We start from the raw sequence: 19,040 nt of genomic DNA, 5'->3' as shown, positions 1-19,040 counted from the left end.
CCACTGCTCGGCTGCCAGTAAAGGCCTTAAAGTTGAAAGAATAATGACATGGCCTCTACTTCACCTGACCTAAACCCTACTGAGAACTTGCAGGTCCTTCTTAAATGGGATATTTACGGTCAGGGAAAACAGTCACCTTTCTGCTGTTGCTGGGGATGCCCAAAAAGTTGTCAGAATTAAGAAACTGACAGACTCCATGGATGGAAGGCTTATGAGTGTTGATGAAAAGAAGGTTGGATACATTAGTCACTGAGATTAGTCATTTTCTTGAAATGTCTGAAATGTATTTTTGTATATTGTGAGTTACTTGGTTATTATTCTCACGTAAACAGATAAAAATAAATAATTGAGTTGGAAAAGCGTACATTTTTTCATTTAGTTGCATAATAATTCTGCACACTAATAGTTGTCTGATAATTCTGCACACATACATATTCTCCTAAAAAAGATAAAACCTCACTTTTAAGTTATTAAATATTCAGGTTTATTAACCTTTTGAATTCACTGACAGCACTGCAGTTGTTCAATAAAAAAAAAATAATCATGAAAAATACAAATTGTCGAACAACTGAGCACACAGTGTACATCTTGCTGATGTTGACCTGACAGGTGTGTATGGCTTGTCAGATTTGTCAGAGCTTGCTTATCAGTTGGACACAACAGCTTGCAAAATGGAGATTTGAAATCAAGCAAATAGACCTTTTTAACCCAAAACTGATCTAGTTACTGTAATGAGGTCCAATATGTACAACAAATTCTTAGTAGCCAAAATTCCACAATCTAAATTTAGAAACTATTCATCCGCCTGATTGAACTTACAGGGGTCATTGCTAGCAGTGGAGAAAGGTGGAAAATCCTTCGTCGATTTTCTTTAATGATTCTGAGAAATTTTGGAATGGGGAAAAGAAGCATCGAAGAAAGAATCCAAGAAGAAGCCCAATATCTCACCGAGAAATTCATGAAGGATAAAGGTGGGTGGATAGTCATATATTAGACTGACTATGGGCCGGCATCTCTCAAGCTGGACCATAACCTCAGGGTTTGACAACTTAATCTTTAATACTTTTCTGGACAAAAATGGTTAATGTACAAAATGTTTTAAGAACTTATTGGGAAAGCATAATTCATCATTAACAGTGTAAGGATTCAGCTTAGACCTTTGATATGAAAACCTTGGTAATTTTTACACTTACTGTTAAAAAAATGATATTCACAGACATAATAACTTGCACAAGCGATTTTAGTTTAAAAAAAATCACAGACACAAACATTTTTTGAATGGGTAGTGGAAAAAAGTTTCATATTTTTAAAGACTGTCCTGAAACTTATGGATGGCTGGAAACCCTGCCCCCTAGGAACATGCCAGATTTGACTGGGAGAACAAAACATTAGTCATTTTGAAATATAGCTAATCCTACTTTTTCTCTGTGTCTACAATTAAGAAACAGTTTGAATACCCACTACTATATTAGCTCAATGGCTGATCCCCTACAATTAATGGGTAGAGTTAATATTACCATGAGCTCACCTTACACAACAGACTGTAGATCTGCAGTCTTACTGTGTACTTTTTTCCAAGGTCCATATTTTCCTGTTATATGTATTCTTTTGATTATTAATGACTAACCACATGGTTATATTTCCTTACAGACTCTCCAATTAACCCAGTAGATATTATGCGACTCGCTGTTTCCAACGTTATTTGCTCCATTGTATTTGGTGAAAGATTTGACTATGAAGACAAAAAATTCTTAACCCTCATTTCACTTTTTAATGAAATTGTGGAGCTGTTCAACAGCAGTTCAGGACTGGTAAATAATTGTATGCTACCAACTACAATCAAACTCTATATTATCCTATTCTGCAGTCATACTCCCTTCTGTCAGACCTTTATATTGATAGCTTGACAAAAAGTACGGGACAAATAACAGGGAAAATGGTGCCCGATTCAACAAGAACAGCAATTTTTACATTGGTCTTGATATCAATGTCTTGAGACAGGGTGGAGTCCAAGGTGATTGATTACTTATGAGGGGCACTCCTCTTAATGAATCAGGCTAGGGAGGAAGTGGCATGTGCTTCTGTGTCCGCCTCGCCATAATGCTTATTCCAGTCAAAGGCCAAAATAAGGTTTGTGGCATAAGTAACACCCCACTCATCATAAATTTGATGAGCCAGGGATTGGCAAAACTGGTCTTTGTTCAAAAATTTGGGGTATTTTTAAAGCTTTATACACCAGGACTCTGTCATGAAAGCTTTGTTGAATTGGGACCATTGGCCATTTGTAGTCTGAAATCACGGAGACATGTTTCATTTTCCATAAAGTGGGACACAGAATTTAAATATGACACTGACGTAACAAAACAATAATAAAATCATGATTTTCTATCGCTTCTTTCCTTAAGCTCCTCATCATGTTCCCAAGAATAATGTCCTACATTCCTGGTCCTCATCGGGGTGGCATTAAAATTATCAACAATCTGAAACAATTTATTAAGGAGATGACAGAGACCCATCGAGCCACCTTTGATGAAAACTGCCCTCGTGACTTCATAGATTGTTTTCTCATGAAAATGGAAGAGGTGAGTTTCTTGATAATCTTGGATATTTCGACATTTGAGGGTTACATATTGTTTGTACAGAATGTGCACAGTAATAAAAATTCAACTAGCTTTGGAAAAAGACAATGAAATAAAAATGAGCGGTTCGATCTACGGAGAATTGACCCCGAGTTGAATTTTCGGAAATATGCAGATACCCACTAGTTCAAATCCAAACACTCAATTTGAAAAATTGCACAAAAAAAAACAAAAGCGCCATTTAGCACACTGCTGAATTCTCAGAGTGTGAACTAATGTCAGGCACGGCTGCACTGGCTTCCCATTAATGTCCTTCAGCTATCATATTACGTAACTCAGCCAATCAGGAAGGTTATCACAGCCAGTATAGAAGATGGGGGGCAGAGAGCACATTTTTCTGCCTGGACTTTTTAGGGATAGGAGGTCAGAGAGCGCAGCTTATTCCACATAGAGATAGAAAAAGACTAGTGATGAGCGAACGTGCTCGCCACTATTCGGTACTCGCCCGAGCATCATGATACTCGACAAGCTCGGTGCTTGGTGAGTATCTCTGGGTTGCTCGGGTGGGAACTCGGGTCCCCTCCCTGCATGTTTGGCTCTCTTTAGAGAGCCAATGAACATGCAGGGGTTGCCTGCCACACACTGTAATGCGGTAGCCATGTTGGTTGTGGGCATTACAGTGATTGGCTGGCCGCACAGCGTCATTATTATTATTATTTATTATTACAGCGCCATTATTCTTTGGCGATTTACATGTCATCAGGTCTATATAAGACCTGGTGCCGCTATGCTCGTCACAGTATACCTCGGAAACAGGCATAGTAGGGAGAGCTATATATCTGAACTAACAGTCCTTCTGAGGACTAATCCAGCTGCATATATTCAGTGGTGATACCAGTTATGCAGGCAGGCAGTGTATGTGGCAGACTACAGTTCATATAGTGGAAGAGGGTCCATTACACGTTCTATCTGCTGCTGCTGTTAATGATATTTGTAGACATAGCCCCAGATATCAGGGACTAGGGCTATTTTTTTTTTTATCTCAATTCTGGTTATTTGCTTAAAAAGCAAGGCAGGAAGAGTATGTGACAGATTGCAGTGAATGATACAGCACAAGAGACCCACCTCTTCAGACAAGCCTACAACCTGCAGTAACCCTCGCTCTACCATACCGCGGCACGACCAGCTGTACCCTCACTTACTGTATCCTCACCCATCCCTTATAGACTGTTTGTGCGTCCTCACGGGCAGGGTTCTCTCTGGTCTTGTACCAGTCAGTGACTTCTTTTCATATGTAAAGCGCAATGGAATAAATGGTGATATAATAATAAATAATAATAATTATACTACTTGTTCTCTGGTTCAATTTATGGCACTTTCCTAGTGACTGCCCCTAAATTGATGTGCTTTGCCAGCTTTTGGTCCCCATTGAAGGTGTATGCGTTTGACTTGGCACCCATTAAATCCAATGACGGTCGGCAATGTTCGGGCGAATAATCGACAATTACATTGGCAAATATTGCAAAAACGGTGATTGTAATCCGAAACGAATATCTAAATATTCACTCGTCTCTTATAAGAAGCAACCTTAAAAAAATTATGTGGGTGTTGTATCACTGTCACCCTGGTGATATTGTGGTGGAGGATGAGGAGAAGGAGGAGAGCGACATAAAATAGAACAATTCCTGAAAGGTATACCTATGTCTGGGTGTGAAGGGGTGCATGGGAACAGACCCCTCAAAAAATAACCACTGGATTTGAGTTTATGTTTGATGCTATCATCTGGCGGTGTTTTGAAGTCTAGCTCAATCCAGCCCTTGTTCATTTTTATAAGAGTCACCCTGTCAGCACTTTCAGTTGACAGGCAGATGTGCCTATCAGTTTTATCAGTTATAATGCCCCTGGCGGCACTAAAAACTATCTCTGACAAAACGTTAGCGGCCAGGACCTCCAAAGAGTAGAAAGACAGTTCATGCCACGTGTCCAGCTTGGATACCCAACAGTAGTGTTGAGCCACCCCCGTAGTGTTCGAGTTCGGTTCGGTTCGTCGAACACCTTCGAACACCGTTAAAACCAATGGCAGGCAAACAAAAACACATAGAAACACATAGAAAACACCTTCAAAGGTGTCCAAAAGCTGACAAACTGCTCAGAAGACATAACTAACACATGGAAAAGTGACAAGTACATATAGTCATGCGAAAATAAAAGAGGTGGAGGAGTAAAAGGAGGGGGAGACACAGATATAGGCATGTCATGCCCTTCTAAAATCCAAAAAGTGAGAAGCCGACACGGGCAGTCCGCTCCTGCCCGTGCCACCTCCGTGTCGCCGGGTTTGTGCCAGAGCCGCGGTGAACCCTGATGGCCAGCCCCCCTCTCCCAATACTGGTGCCTGTCCGCTGGTGGGTCGAGCGAGCCCCCCTGTGGTGGAGGCAGCTCTAAGCTTTTTAATTTAAATTGTCTCTCTAATTTGAATGAATACACTTTAAATCCATTTACAAGGATCTATTGGAGGGCAAGTCTCATGCCAGCAGCCGCGTAATTCCAGCTCCAGTAGCGTCCACTAAAGCTGCTGCAGTTAAAAAGCTTTTATAAGGATCGAGCTCGGCTGTCCACCGCAAGGCATCCTACTGCCAGTCCCAGCCCCTATGCCTTGGGGTGCCTCCTGATGCTCTTCACTGAGTATCCCATGGTCCCGAAGCATTTCCTTTGAAAAAATTAAGTGTCTAAACTACAGGTGGTGTAGCTTGCTTAACAGCCGGGATAATCCGCTGACTAGCAGACACTGCTACTAGGCACAAAGTATTTCCTGGGCTAGATGCAGTTAAAAATTTGTAATTAGATACTCTCGTTGGATGCTGAGAAAGCACTCCATAGAGTCTCCTGGCACGCCATATATGATTCTCTTAAAAAGCTTGGGGTAGGGGTCTAGGGGACCCTTTTATAGCCAAAATCACGGCCCTGTATCACAATACGTCACCTATGCTGAAGATAAATGGAACTGTAGCACCCTGAGGGCTCGGTTGCTACAGAGGTATTGCACCTCACCCAGAGGTGTGATATCTCACTCTCAGGTAAGGATGGAGTGTGGATCAGGACCCGACACCTGCATGCATTACACCACATTGCCGTGGGGCAGGGCGACCAATATGCCTCTGAGATGGGCACGACAGTCCCTGTCCCTGGCTGGAGTGGGGGGAGGGAACACTGAGGAAGGGGAACCCTGTAGTGCAGGAGCAGGGAGGAAGCAGTTCCTGGGTGCATTGAGATGGGAGTATAAAAGGTGGGCACCATCTTAGTTCAGTGCAGAGAAGTCTGAGCAGAAGTGGCAGGGAGCAGGGGCTCTGCATGAGCTCTGCGCCGGAGGCGGGCCTAGTAACAGAGGCCCAGGCCTGGAAGAGGGAGAAGGAAGGAAGAGGAGCGGAGAAGGCTCCAGGAACGAGGAATGAAGGGATCCCAGGGGTGCGGACGGGCGAGTCGCCACCGCACGCCCGAATCCACCTGCGTGGAGGAGTCAGGCCAAAGGGGGAGACCGGTCCCCGAAACTAGTGGAGGCAGGAAACGACCCTCAGCTAGAAACCGGAGGCTGTGACATTTTATGTGGCGCAGCCCCTCGCTACACCCGCTAGGAAGGCACCACATAGGGTCAGGGAAACTGGCGCCAAGTTTACCAAGAGGAGGCCCGAGGCAGCCGGACAGAAGGGTTGGTAAGAAAGGCCAGACAAAGGACACACAAAGGGGGTCCTGTGAAGCGCTCCAAAGTTATCTGGGAGTTGTCTGAGCCACTCACCTGGTGAGCACAGTACGACGTGGGCAGCCGTTACCTGCAGACGTGGTCTGGATAATAAGAACTGTGAGTAAAGGCCCTGGACTGCATCACTGACTCCGTGTCGTTACTGCTGCTGCCCTGCACCATCACCCCCATCCTCCGCATACACTGCCCTGAGGCTATACTCCTCCCGTGGGGAGTTATGCTACGCTCTGCTGCACCCACAACATCAGCCTCAGCGGTCTGCCCTGCAGCGGCGGTTCACTCTGACCGCAATCCACGGGTGGCGTAGTCGGACTTTTAAACATCAAAACCACATAAATAGTTCCGCCACTGGTTTCACCACCCTGAGCCACGGAACCGGGTCGCCGCCACGAAGACTACAACCACCAGCATCCACCAAAAAGGGTCCGGCTCCGGGTGTCCCAAGGCCCAGGGGGTGCATCAGAACATTTTCATCACCTTTCACAATCACCAATGGGACAAGGCAGGGATGTCCTCTGTCCCCTCTCTTATACATCCTAGTGACGGAGCACCTGCTCTCATCAATTCGCCATAACCCCAATATTAGGTGGATTGAGGTGGGAGGCACCGAGTACAAGTGCTCTCTATTTGCTGATGATGTCCTAGTATATATCACTCAATCACATATATCCATCCATGCTGTTATGGCTGAAATAGATCACTTTGTTACATGGTCAAATTTTAAAATCAATGCAGCGAAGTCTGAGGCCCTCGATGTCTCCCTCCCCAAATCCATATAGGATTCCATCCAGTCCAACTTTCCCTTTGCCTGGCCCTCACAGGGTATCAAATACTTAGGAATTCGTATTCATAGAGACCTCTCCCATCTATGTTATCTTAATTTTGGGCCCTTTATTGAAGAACTCCATACAGACCACGGTTGGCAAGTTAGAACTGTAAGATTCACTACGTGAACCACTGGTGTTTTGTGGAAAAGCACATGTACACTGCGTTCCAAATTATTATGCAAAAAGTGTTTAGGAGTGATAAGGGAAGAATTTGTTTGTTTGTCAGTTAAACTCATTGATGGTGATGTGTGTCAGGGCTCTTTATATCACTGTAAGCAATTGCAGACACCTGTGCTAATTAGTTTGGCAGGTGTGTCCAATGAAAGGCAAGACTACTTAAGAAGGCTGTCTCACATTATTAAGCAGCCTACATTTTCTGCCAAAATGGGAAAGAAAAAGGATGTGTCGGCTGCTGAGAAGCAACAAATTGTGGAGTGTTTAGGTCAAGGCATGACTACAATCAACATTGTGCGATGATCAGGATGAAGTGTCTTGGCAATCAAGAAGTATGTAGCTGATTCACAGTACACACGTGTGCGTGCTGATAAGGGCAAATTGAGGACTCTTTCCTACAGGCAATTACGTCAGGTTAAAAGAGCAGCGGCAAAAAAGCCTTGTCATAGCAGCAGACATGTTTTTGAAGCTGCTTGTGCCTCCAACGTCCCCCGAACAACAAGATGCAGGGTCCTTCAGAGGTTTGCAGCTGTGCATACGCCATCCTGTCGACCTCCTCTATCCACTTCACACAAGCAGAAACGGCTCCAGTGGGCCAAACATTACATGAAGACTGATTTCAAAACTGTTTTGTTCACGGATGAGTGCCATGCAGCGCTCGATGGTCCAGATGGATGGAGTGGAGGATGGCTGGTTGATGGACACCCCACGCAAACACGGCTACAGCGCCAACAAGGAGGAGGTGGAGTAATGTTTTGGGCTGGAATCATGGGGAGAGAGATTGTCGGCCCCTTTAGGATCCCTGAAGGCGCTAAAGATGAACTCCATAATGTATGTGGATTTTCTCAAACAGCACTTCCTGCCATGGTTCAAGAAGAAGAACCGTGTATTTCACAGCAAGATCATTTTTCTGCATGATAATGCACCATCTCATGCTGCACATAAAACATCTGCATCTCTGGCTGATATGGGCATAAAAGGGGACAAACATATGGTGTGACCCCCATGCTCCCCTGACCTGTACCCCATTCAGAACCTTTGGAGCATCATTAAAAGGAGTGTCTATGATGGCGGGAGTCAGTTCACATCTAAGCAACAGCTCTGGGAGGGTATTCTGTCCTCATGCAAAACAATTGAAGCAGAAACCATCCAAAACCTGACAAATTCAATGGACGAGAGAGTTCAGAAGCTCCTTTCGAACAAGGGGTCCTATGTGAAAATGTAACATCACCTAGAATAAAGTTTTGAGTTGAAAACTGTTTGATTTCAGTTTCTAACAACCTGCTAATGCTTATAATTTCAAAAATGACCATTTTTTTGGTCTTTATTAAAATGAAAAGGTTGATCGAAAAGTTTGGGGGATCTAAGAGTGTGGCAACCCAGTAGTCATGATTACTTCGAATTCTGACAATATGAGGGTCATGCTGCAGGTAGTGCAGCAAGAAGGCACTTATGTGTCTTGCGCATCTCGGAGCCCCAAAATTATTTTCCGGGCTAGATGCAGCTAAAAATTATTATTAATTTTAAATCTGGTGAAGCTTTAGTATGGATGGCCTAATAGGATCAGTGCTGCACACTGCTACAAAGCCCAAATTATTTTCCAGCCAAGATACAGATAAACATGATTAGTAATTTGAAAGCTTAAAACGGTTGGTAGGGTGATTTTAACCAATCATCAAGCTTTTACTCTCCCCAGGATGACACAGGGGTAGAAAAGTCGTTTCGGATCCATGATTTGTTCATCTTTATGAACGTGAGTCTGTCTACATTATCAGTGGATAGCCGCGTGCGCTTATCTGTCAGCACACCACCAGCAGCGCTGAACACACGTTCAGACAGAACGCTGGCTGCGGGGCATGACAAGATCTCCAAGGCGTAAGTGGCTAGCTCCGGCCATTTATCCAGATTGGAAGCCCAAAAAGAGCAAGGGTCCAGTGACACAGTCGTGGCTTCAATGTTTACTTGGAGATACTCCTGTACCATCGTCTCTAGGCGTTGACTATGTGTCAGACTTCTTGTCTCCTGTGGCCTTGCAAAGGATGGGCTAAAAAAGTGGTGAAATGATTCCGCAAAATTGATGTTACCAGCAGATACTGTGGTTCTGTTACGGTTTGAGTGCTGAACACTTGACGGTCCCACGGTTGGCAAGTTGGAACTGTGAGATTCACTACGTGCACCACTGGTATTTTGTGGAAAAGCACATGTAAGATTCTACAACAGTCTCTGCTGATACTCCTGCATGCGTGCATCCCTTTCTATGGCAGGAATAATTTCTGCAAATTTACTTTTGTACCGGGGATCTAACAGTGTGGCAACCCAGTAGTCAGGATTATTTCTAATTCTCACAATTCGAGGGTCATGTTGCAGGTAGTGCAGCAAGAAGGCACTCATGTGTGTTGCGCATCGAGGAGCACCAAGTCCCTGTTGTGTTGGTGGCGAGGTAACAATCATGCTTCCTTCCTCTGTCCTCTCCCCCCAACCTCGCACAACAGAAATGTGATCAAGGTCTCCCTCATCTGATGAGTCTTCCATCAGTTCATCCTCCACTTCTTCCTGGGCTCCTGCACCTTCCTCACTAGTTTGGCTGCTACCATGCGCCCTGGTAAAACCATCTCCCCCACCCTCACATGCCTGCCGCCTTGGTGCTGCCGACCGTCTGGACCTTGCAGATGTTAGCCCTTCCGCATACAACTCCTACTCCTCTACTTCCTCCACCTCCTCTTGTGCCACAACCTGACTCCGAATTCTGTTTAACATGTGCTCCAGCATGTAAATCACCGGAATAGTCATGCTGATAATGGCATCGTCAGCACTAAACATCTTCGTCGCCATTTCAAAACTGTGCAGAAGGGTGCATAGGTCCCTGATCTGAGACCACTCCTCCAGCGTGATTTGCCCCACCTCTGAATCTCGTTGGCCCAGACTATACGTCAGAACATATTGCACCAGGGCTTGTCAGTGCTGCCACAGTCGCTGCAACATGTGCAGAGTTGAATTCCACCGGGTAGGCACATCGCATTTTAGCCGGTGAAGTGGCAGGCCCAACGACTTCTGTAGAGATGTAAGTCGCTGAGCTGCGGGATGCGAACGGCGGAAGTGAGCACACAGCGACCGTGCCCTCTGCAGAAGGCCATCTAGTCTGGGATAGTGGGCTAAATATTGCTGGACAACCAGGTTCAACACGTGAGCCATACAAGGCACGTGTGTGACATTGCCCCGGCGAAGGGCCGCACCCAGGTTTGCAGCATTGTCGCACACGGCCTTCCCTGGTTTCAGGTCCAGTGGAGACAACCATTCATGAAATTGGTTCTCCAGAGCTGACCACAACTCCTCAGCAGTGTGACTCACATTTCCCAGACATTTCAATGTAAAAACCGCCTGATGACGTTGAGCCCTACTGCCAGCATAGTAAGGAGGTGTGCAGGATCCCTTCTGCGCAGTTAGAAAGCTTGTGGCATGACCAGACAGGCTTTGGGTGCAGGTGGAAGACCGAGAGGAGGTTGAGGAGGCAGAAGCAGTGGAGGAACTTTGAGATAAAGAGGATTGACGCACAACTTGTTGGGACGGCAAGACTTGGACAGCAGCCCCTTGTCCTGCTGTCACAATAGTTACCCAGTGCCCAGTCAGCAACATGTAACGCCCCTGTCCATGCCTACTCGTCCAAGTGTCTGTGGTGAAATGCACCCTGTCACACACAGAGTTTCTCAAAGAAGCGGTGATGTTGTGTGCGACATGCTGGTGGAGCGCAGGCACACCTTTCTTTGAGAAGTAGTGCCGACTGGGCATCTGGTACTGGGGCACTGCGACGGACATAAGGTCTCGAAAATCCTCTGTGTCCATCAGGCGGAAAGGCAGCATTTCTGTAGCCAAGAGCTTGCAGATGGTGAAATTCAACCTCTTAGCTTTCTCATGGCTAGGAGGAAATGATCTTTTACTTGTCCACATCTGAGGGACCGAGGGCTGGCTATTCTGCTTAGACGGGGTTGATAAGGGTGTCCCCGGCAAACTGCCGGTCTGTGAGGAAGATGCAGGCGGACATTTTAGGTTGCCTTGATCCAAAGGTGGTGCTATCGATGTCGGACAGCGCTCAACACCAGCTGGTGTTACCACCTCCAAAGAAAATGATGACCTGCCAATCACGCTCGCTGTTACGGGTAAAGAGGTGGCAGGTCTGCGCCCCAAAACAGGTGTGACTGCTGTCCCCCCAGTCACAGAGGATGAAGAGGCCGCGGATGCACAAGATATGGCAGACGGTGGTTGGCCCGGCCGGCTAGGCCGCATTGTAGCACACTGAGCTTCCCACTGCAACTTATGCTTCATGTCCATGTGCCGGTTCATGCATGAAGTACTCAAACTATGTATTTTTTTGGCCTCTACTTAGCTTTTGCTGACAAATGTTACAGATAACACGAGTTGGGTCATCTTTATCGATCTGAAAAAATGCCCAGGCTATGCAAGGCTTAGCACCCATGCGACCTGAAGAGCCACCACGACTTGTGGTGAGAGGCAGAGTTGTGTTTGAGGATGCAGTTGTTGACGTGCTTCCAGTACTACGTCTCTGTCCAGGAAGGCGCAACCTGACCTCGTCGTCACTAGCATCTTCCTCCACCTCCTCTGCTGACCTCATCTCTTGGCTGACTGTGGGTTGACAGTAAGTGGGATCTCCAACCTCATCATCATCACCCTGTGCGTTATCACACCCGTCGTCCTCAGAGCCAACCTGTTCCTGCCCTGACAAAAAACTAAAGTTGTCGCTCCAATCAGGTATTTGAGTCTTATCATCGTCTTCCTCATTGTCTCCACCAACAGGAGTTACAGTTTGGGAATGAGGGTCTACATTATGGTCAGAACCTTCTGCGTCTGGTCCTGGATCTGACTCATAAAGATTCTGGGCATCAGTGCAGATCATTTCCTCGTCTGGATTCACAGAAGCGCTGGAGTCGACCTCTGATTCCCAGGCTATAGTATGAGTAAACAGCTCTGCAGACTCAACCATCTGTTCTACCTCATACTCAGACGGGCAGCTGGAGATTTGGGAGCTGTGAGGAAGCAAGTGCGATTGGGGTGACACCTTTGAGGACTGGAGTATTTGTGATGTTGAAGTTGATGTGGAGGAGAGCCCACTTAAAGGAGCACTTGATATCCGTTGAAGCACCTGCTGTTTTTGTGCCTCATCTGGAATTTGTAGCGATTGGCGTGGCCGGAAGAAAGGGATCTTATCACATTGTCCGCTAAAAGAAGTAGACATTTTAGTTTGGCTGGAAGATGGTCTTTCTTCTGCAGATGTTACTGTTGCTTTAACACCTACCCCACGGACACAACCTTTTTTCCCCTTCCCAACACGCCTATTCCCCTTTCCACCAGCAGCAGGCCTTTTTCCACTCATTTTGGTGGTTAACTAATTCACAACTCTGGAGTTGTTTGCACAAAAAAACAATGGATGGGAACCGAGCAGAGCTGAGTGGCCAAACTGTGGTATTAGGCCAAAACTATTGGCTGGGTTAGATGCAGAAAAAAATTATATTCAATTTGCAACCTGATGGAGGTCTGTATAGATAGATTAATAGAACAAGTCCCACACACATCTAGAAGCCCAATATTTTTTCAGAGGTAGATGCAGAAAAAAATATATTCAGTTTGCAACCTGATGGAGGTCAGTATAGATGGACTAATACAACAAGTCCCACACACAGCTAGAAGCCCAATATTTTTTCAGAGCTAGATGCAGAAAAAAATATATTCAGTTTGCAACCTGATGGAGGTCTGTATAGATGGATTAATAGAACAAGTCCCACACACAGCTAGAAGCCCAATATTTTTTCAGAGGTAGATGCAGAAAAAAATATATTCAGTTTGCAACCTGATGGAGGTCAGTATAGATGGACTAATACAACAAGTCCCACACACAGCTAGAAGCCCAATATTTTTTCAGAGGTAGATGCAGAAAAAAATATATTCAGTTTGCAACCTGATGGAGGTCAGTATAGATGGACTAGTACAACAAGTCCCACACACAGCTAGAAGCCCAATATTTTTTCAGAGGTAGATGCAGAAAAAAATATATTCAGTTTGCAACCTGATGGAGGTCTGTATAGATGGATTAATAGAACAAGTCCCACACACAGCTAGAAGCCCAATATTTTTTCAGAGGTAGATGCAGAAAAAAATATATTCAGTTTGCAACCTGATGGAGGTCAGTATAGATGGACTAATACAACAAGTCCCACACACAGCTAGAAGCCCAATATTTTTTCAGAGGTAGATGCAGAAACAATATATTCAGTTTGCAACCTGATGGAGGTCAGTATAGATGGACTAATACAACAAGTCCCACACACAGCTAGAAGCCCAATATTTTTTCAGAGCTAGATGCAGAAAAAAATATATTCAGTTTGCAACCTGATGGAGGTCTGTATAGATGGATTAATAGAACAAGTCCCACACACAGCTAGAAGCCCAATATTTTTTCAGAGCTAGATGCAGAAAAAAATATATTCAGTTTGCAACCTGATGGAGGTCAGTATAGATGGACTAATACAACAAGTCCCACACACAGCTAGAAGCCCAATATATTTTCAGAGGTAGATGCAGAAAAAAATATATTCAGTTTGCAACCTGATGGAGGTCTGTATAGATGGATTAATAGAACAAGTCCCACACACAGCTAGAAGCCCAATATTTTTTCAGAGCTAGATGCAGAAAAAAATATATTCAGTTTGCAACCTGATGGAGGTCAGTATAGATGGACTAATACAACAAGTCCCACACACAGCTAGAAGCCCAATATTTTTTCAGAGGTAGATGCAGAAAAAAATATATTCAGTTTGCAACCTGATGGAGGTCAGTATAGATGGACTAATAGAACAAGTCCCACACACAGCTAGAAGCCCAATATTTTTTCAGAGGTAGATGCAGAAAATAATATATTCAGTTTGCAACCTGATGGAGGTCTGTATAGATGGATTAATAGAACAAGTCCCACACACAGCTAGAAGCCCAATATTTTTTCAGAGGTAGATGCAGAAAAAAATATATTCAGTTTGCAACCTGATGGAGGTCAGTATAGATGGACTAATACAACAAGTCCCACACACAGCTAGAAGCCCAATATTTTTTCAGAGGTAGATGCAGAAAAAAATATATTCAGTTTGCAACCTGATGGAGGTCAGTATAGATGGACTAATACAACAAGTCCCACACACAGCTAGAAGCCCAATATATTTTCAGAGGTAGATGCAGAAAAAAACATATTCAGTTTGCAACCTGATGGAGGTCTGTATAGATGGATTAATAGAACAAGTCCCACACACAGCTAGAAGCCCAATATTTTTTCAGAGGTAGATGCAGAAAAAAACATATTCAGTTTGCAACCTGATGGAGGTCTGTATAGATGGATTAATAGAACAAGTCCCACACACAGCTAGAAGCCCAATATTTTTTCTGAGGTAGATGCAGAAAAAAATATATTCAGTTTGCAACCTGATGGAGGTCTGTATAGATGGATTAATAGAACAAGTCCCACACACAGCTAGAAGCCCAATATTTTTTCAGAGGTAGATGCAGAAAAAAATATATTCACTTTGCAACCTGATGGAGGTCTGTATAGATGGATTAATAGAACAAGTCCCACACACAGCTAGAAGCCCAATATTTTTTCAGAGGTAGATGCAGAAAAAAATATATTCAGTTTGCATCCTGATGGAGGTCTGTATAGATGGATTAATAGAACAAGTCCCACACACAGCTAGAAGCCCAATATTTTTTCAGAGCTAGATGCAGAAAAAAATTATATTCAATTTGCAACCTGATGGAGGTCAGTATAGATGGACTAATAGAATGATGCTATGCCCAAAAGATTTTACTTCACTAGGTGCAGTAAAAAAATTGGTATTCTATACACAGGTGGTATATCTTGCAACACAGATAGGCTACTCCACTGACTAACACACTCTGCAATAGGCCAAAAAGGATTAGCTTTGCTAGATTCAGCCAAATGCTGTGAAAAAAACTTGCACAGCACTGGCACAGACCTGCCTGGCAAAAACTGATAGGAACTGATGTAACCTAGTCCTGAAAAGGACTCCAATTACAATTAGTCTTTACTCCCACAATCTATCTATTTAAGAGCACAGACCTGCCTGATAAAAGTCGTAGGAAATGCTGTAACCTAGTCCTTAAAAGGACTGCAATCACAACTATTCCCTACTCCCAAGCTATCTGTAGATTTGTGCGAAAATTGGCTTGAAATTAACAAGGTATAGCGCACACAGCAACAGCCGTGCCGTCTAACACGCAGCTGCAGCAGTGTGAAAATGGTGGCGACGGGGAAAATGGCTTTTTCTTATAGGGCAAGGACATGTGACATACACTGCCAATGACACATGCCCTTGCTTGTGTGAAAAAAAGCACTTCGCTCAGTGTGTGCGCTGCTGATAGGCTGACAGATTGCACCTCCCCACTGCAAATGCGGGAAAGAGAAAAAAAAATGGAGATCTTCATTGTTCCTGCAGAGATCCATCCCCTGCCCCTCCCCCCACCCCGCTGTACACTCAAACTGCGTATTAACATTAATTTTCATCATTACTGAGAAAAAATCCAGTTATGATTTTGGTGCACGAACAGTTATCGAACATAACCTCGAACAGCCGAATTTTTCTCAAATTGTTCGTGTTCGCCGAACGGCTCGAACACCGCCCAAAACAGCTCGAATTTGAGATTGGCGAACAGTTCGAGTAGAACAACGCTCATCTCTACCCAACAGTTGTAAGGCACAGAGACAGAGAGGAATCATGGAGGATGCTAGTATGGTCACCAAGGTAGTCCTTCAGCATCTTCCAAAACTTTTCCCTCCTTGTTAGAGTACCCTGTGTATCAGGGCCTGGGCGCTGGGAGCGTCTGAGAAAACTGTACCAGACCTTTGAAAGCATTCTCCTGCCTCTGCCGCATCTGGTTTGTGTCTCCCTCGCTTGTACTCCTTGGTTGTCCAATGAACTGTCTGACTATGACCTCTGCCACCAGCGTTGTCAGATGGGATTTTTTTTTGTTATAATTCTTCAACAAGAGTGTGAACATAATATCTCCAAAAATGAATTCCTTCAGTTTCCTCCCTCTACTAACCAACCTATACCTGGCTTTGCAATTTCCTTTAGGTGGTGCCACCATAACTCCCACTCAGCATGCCTGCTGTCTTGGAGTAATATTTTAAACACAACTTTCCTTTATTCAATGTGGAAACTCACTCACTCGCTCATGTCACCTGCACCTCCAGAATTCAAGCTTTTCTCACCTTTGATACTGCAAAAACTCGTACTTTCGCTCTTATTCACTACTAGAACTCTCTTCTAATTGGTCTCCCCCTAAACAAACTGTATCCTCTCCAGGAGCAGCCAGGGTCATATTTCTATCAAGCTGCTTCACCAGCGCCTCTACCCTTTGCCAGTCATAGCACTGGTTAAGTTAAACAATCACTAAAGAATACAATACAAACTCATCTCTCTCACCCACCAAGCTGTCCACAGTTCTGCACTGGCCTATATCTCATTCCTCATTTCTGTGTATCACCCCTCCTGTGCCCTCCGTTCTGCAACTGATCTAAGACTGACATCCTCCTTAATGAGAACCTCACACCTCCGTCTCCAAGAATTCTCTTGTGCCTTGCCAGTTTTCTGTAATGCCCAAAATGTATACAACGCAATGGTCACGGTAAAGGCAGGGGAACACAAAGTCGGCCTTGTGTGCCAGACTTCCAACAGCCAAGACTTCCCTGTTCTCACCAAGAGTATGGCTATCTATGTTCTCTTCCTCCTCTGCCTCCTCATTATCACCTAATCCGCGATCAAATGAGATGAGACTGGGCTGAGTAGTATCACCTTGTATAGTTCCTTGCTCCGCCTGCAATGCCTCCTCTTTAATTGTGAGCAGCGAGCATTTTAGTAGACAGAGAAGCAGGATGGTGATGCTATTTATGGTGTCATCACCGCTGACCATCTTGGCGGAGTCCTCAAAGTTTTGGACGATGGCACAGATGTCAGACATCTATGCCCACTCATCAGCTCTTATGTGCTGACTTGAATGCCGACAGACGTGTTGAAGCTGGTACTCAACTACTGCTCTCTGCTGCTCAAAATCATACCAAACATTCGCAACATTGATTTCTAATGCAAAGTCACATGGCACACAGTCAGTGAGCTGGAAGCTACAAATGCTGCTGAAGCCCTGCCAGGGCGGCAGAAGTTGAAGCTGACTTTCTGAAATGGGCACACACGCAACGTACTTTCACAAGTCACTCAGGCAGATCCGGGTAGATTTTGAGAAACTGCAGAACCACTAAGATGAGCATATGGCCAGGGATGGTACGTGTGCGAGCTTGCCAACTTCAGAGCCACCACCAGGTTCTCTGATACAGCCTTCAACAACATCGTGTGTGGTTTGTTGCCTAAGCATACAGTCCTGCTTATTGTTATTGGCACACAAGAAGTTTAAATAAATAATCTGGAATATGTCCTGAAAAAATGAATCAAGTGATGGAGATGGAGGCTGAAGAGGAGGAGGTGGGGCAGGAATTGTTGAATGTACGGGCAACCCGGATTGTCCCAGGGCTCGCAATCCTCTGTGTCGGGAGGACATGTTCCATCCCAGGGTCCCAGCTTCCACAATATTAACCCAGTGGAATGCATCAGTGAGATGAACCGTCCCTGGCCACATTCACTTGTCCACATGTTTGTGATTAGGCGGTCCTTCTCAGTTAGGGTACTGGGGAGGGCACGGTTAATGCTCTGGGACCCATGCTTGAGTAAGGTGGAGACGATACTGGGAGAAATTGTGGGGGCTGAGGCCCAAGTATGGACACCCGGCCGCTGCCACCATGAGGTTGTGGAAAGCTTCCGTCTGTACAAGCCTAAAAGGCTGGGGTGCAAGCTGGAGTGCAAGCAAGCAGTCCAGAAATGTGGCAGTTTAATATTGCGGCCTGTGGGTGGGTGGTTGCGTACTTGCACTTTCATTCCAAGCACTGTGGTAGGGACAACTGAGCACAGCAAAGGGACAAGTACTTGGATGGCGAAGGTTGCAAGTCTGCAGGTGCAGGGTTGGAGACATCTTCGCATGCGCCATGGACAGGGCATTGGCATGCATGCAAAACAGCGGAAGAGGCAGTGGTGTAACCCGCAGACACTGTTTCTGGACCTTGGTGTTCGGCACAGCTAGTCAGGTGCTTTGCTGTCATGTGCCTGAGCATCAGGCTGGTAGTTTTGGTGCTCTTGCTGATGCTGGCCTGGTAGATGTTGCAAATGGCCTTTTTGGGGTTATCTGAACAGTTTTTAAAAAAGAACCAGACTTGGGAAGACCTAACAGCTGTACTGGCAACTTCCGTCGTGTTGGAGTTCCAGGGAGCTGTTGCTCGCCTTGTTTCTGTAGCCACCACACTGCTTGTTCCTGCCTGTTGTGGTGCTATGCCTCCCTCCCACTTTGTGCTGCTGTCCTCACTCTGCGTGTCCTCTTTCCAGGTTGGATCAGTGACTTCATCGTCCACCGCTTCGTATTCCATTTCCGCACCCTGGTCCTCCTTCTGACTTTCTATCCATTGTGTCTCATCATTATCCACCTCTTGCAACACTAATTGCACTTTCCCACAGTCACCTTTGGGTGACCATGGCTGCTCAAATCGCTACATGCCCTACTCGAAGCTGGCCGGTCGAGAGGCCTGAATCT

The 19,040-nt window shown here is 45.2% G+C and overlaps 1 protein-coding gene across 2 annotated transcripts in view; it reads left to right on the top strand.

Annotated features, from left to right (window-relative positions):
* Positions 1–19,040, top strand: part of LOC141154985 (cytochrome P450 2H1-like) — a 61,505-nt gene that overhangs the window by 34,245 nt on the left and 8,220 nt on the right. For both annotated transcript variants that reach the window (XM_073641572.1, XM_073641574.1), the window contains 3 exons: positions 822–971; positions 1,651–1,811; positions 2,406–2,582. In XM_073641572.1, coding sequence (XP_073497673.1) covers positions 822–971; positions 1,651–1,811; positions 2,406–2,582 — 488 coding nt within the window. The remainder of the gene's footprint in view (positions 1–821; positions 972–1,650; positions 1,812–2,405; positions 2,583–19,040) is intronic.

Source organism: Phyllobates terribilis, unplaced genomic scaffold (genome assembly GCF_046119375.1).
Source record: "Phyllobates terribilis strain yellow unplaced genomic scaffold, ASM4611937v1 Scaffold_7__3_contigs__length_470593459, whole genome shotgun sequence".
Classification (NCBI taxonomy): domain Eukaryota; kingdom Metazoa; phylum Chordata; class Amphibia; order Anura; family Dendrobatidae; genus Phyllobates; species Phyllobates terribilis.
Note: the sequence above shows the minus strand (reverse complement) of the source record. Positions and strands in the feature narration are given on the sequence as shown.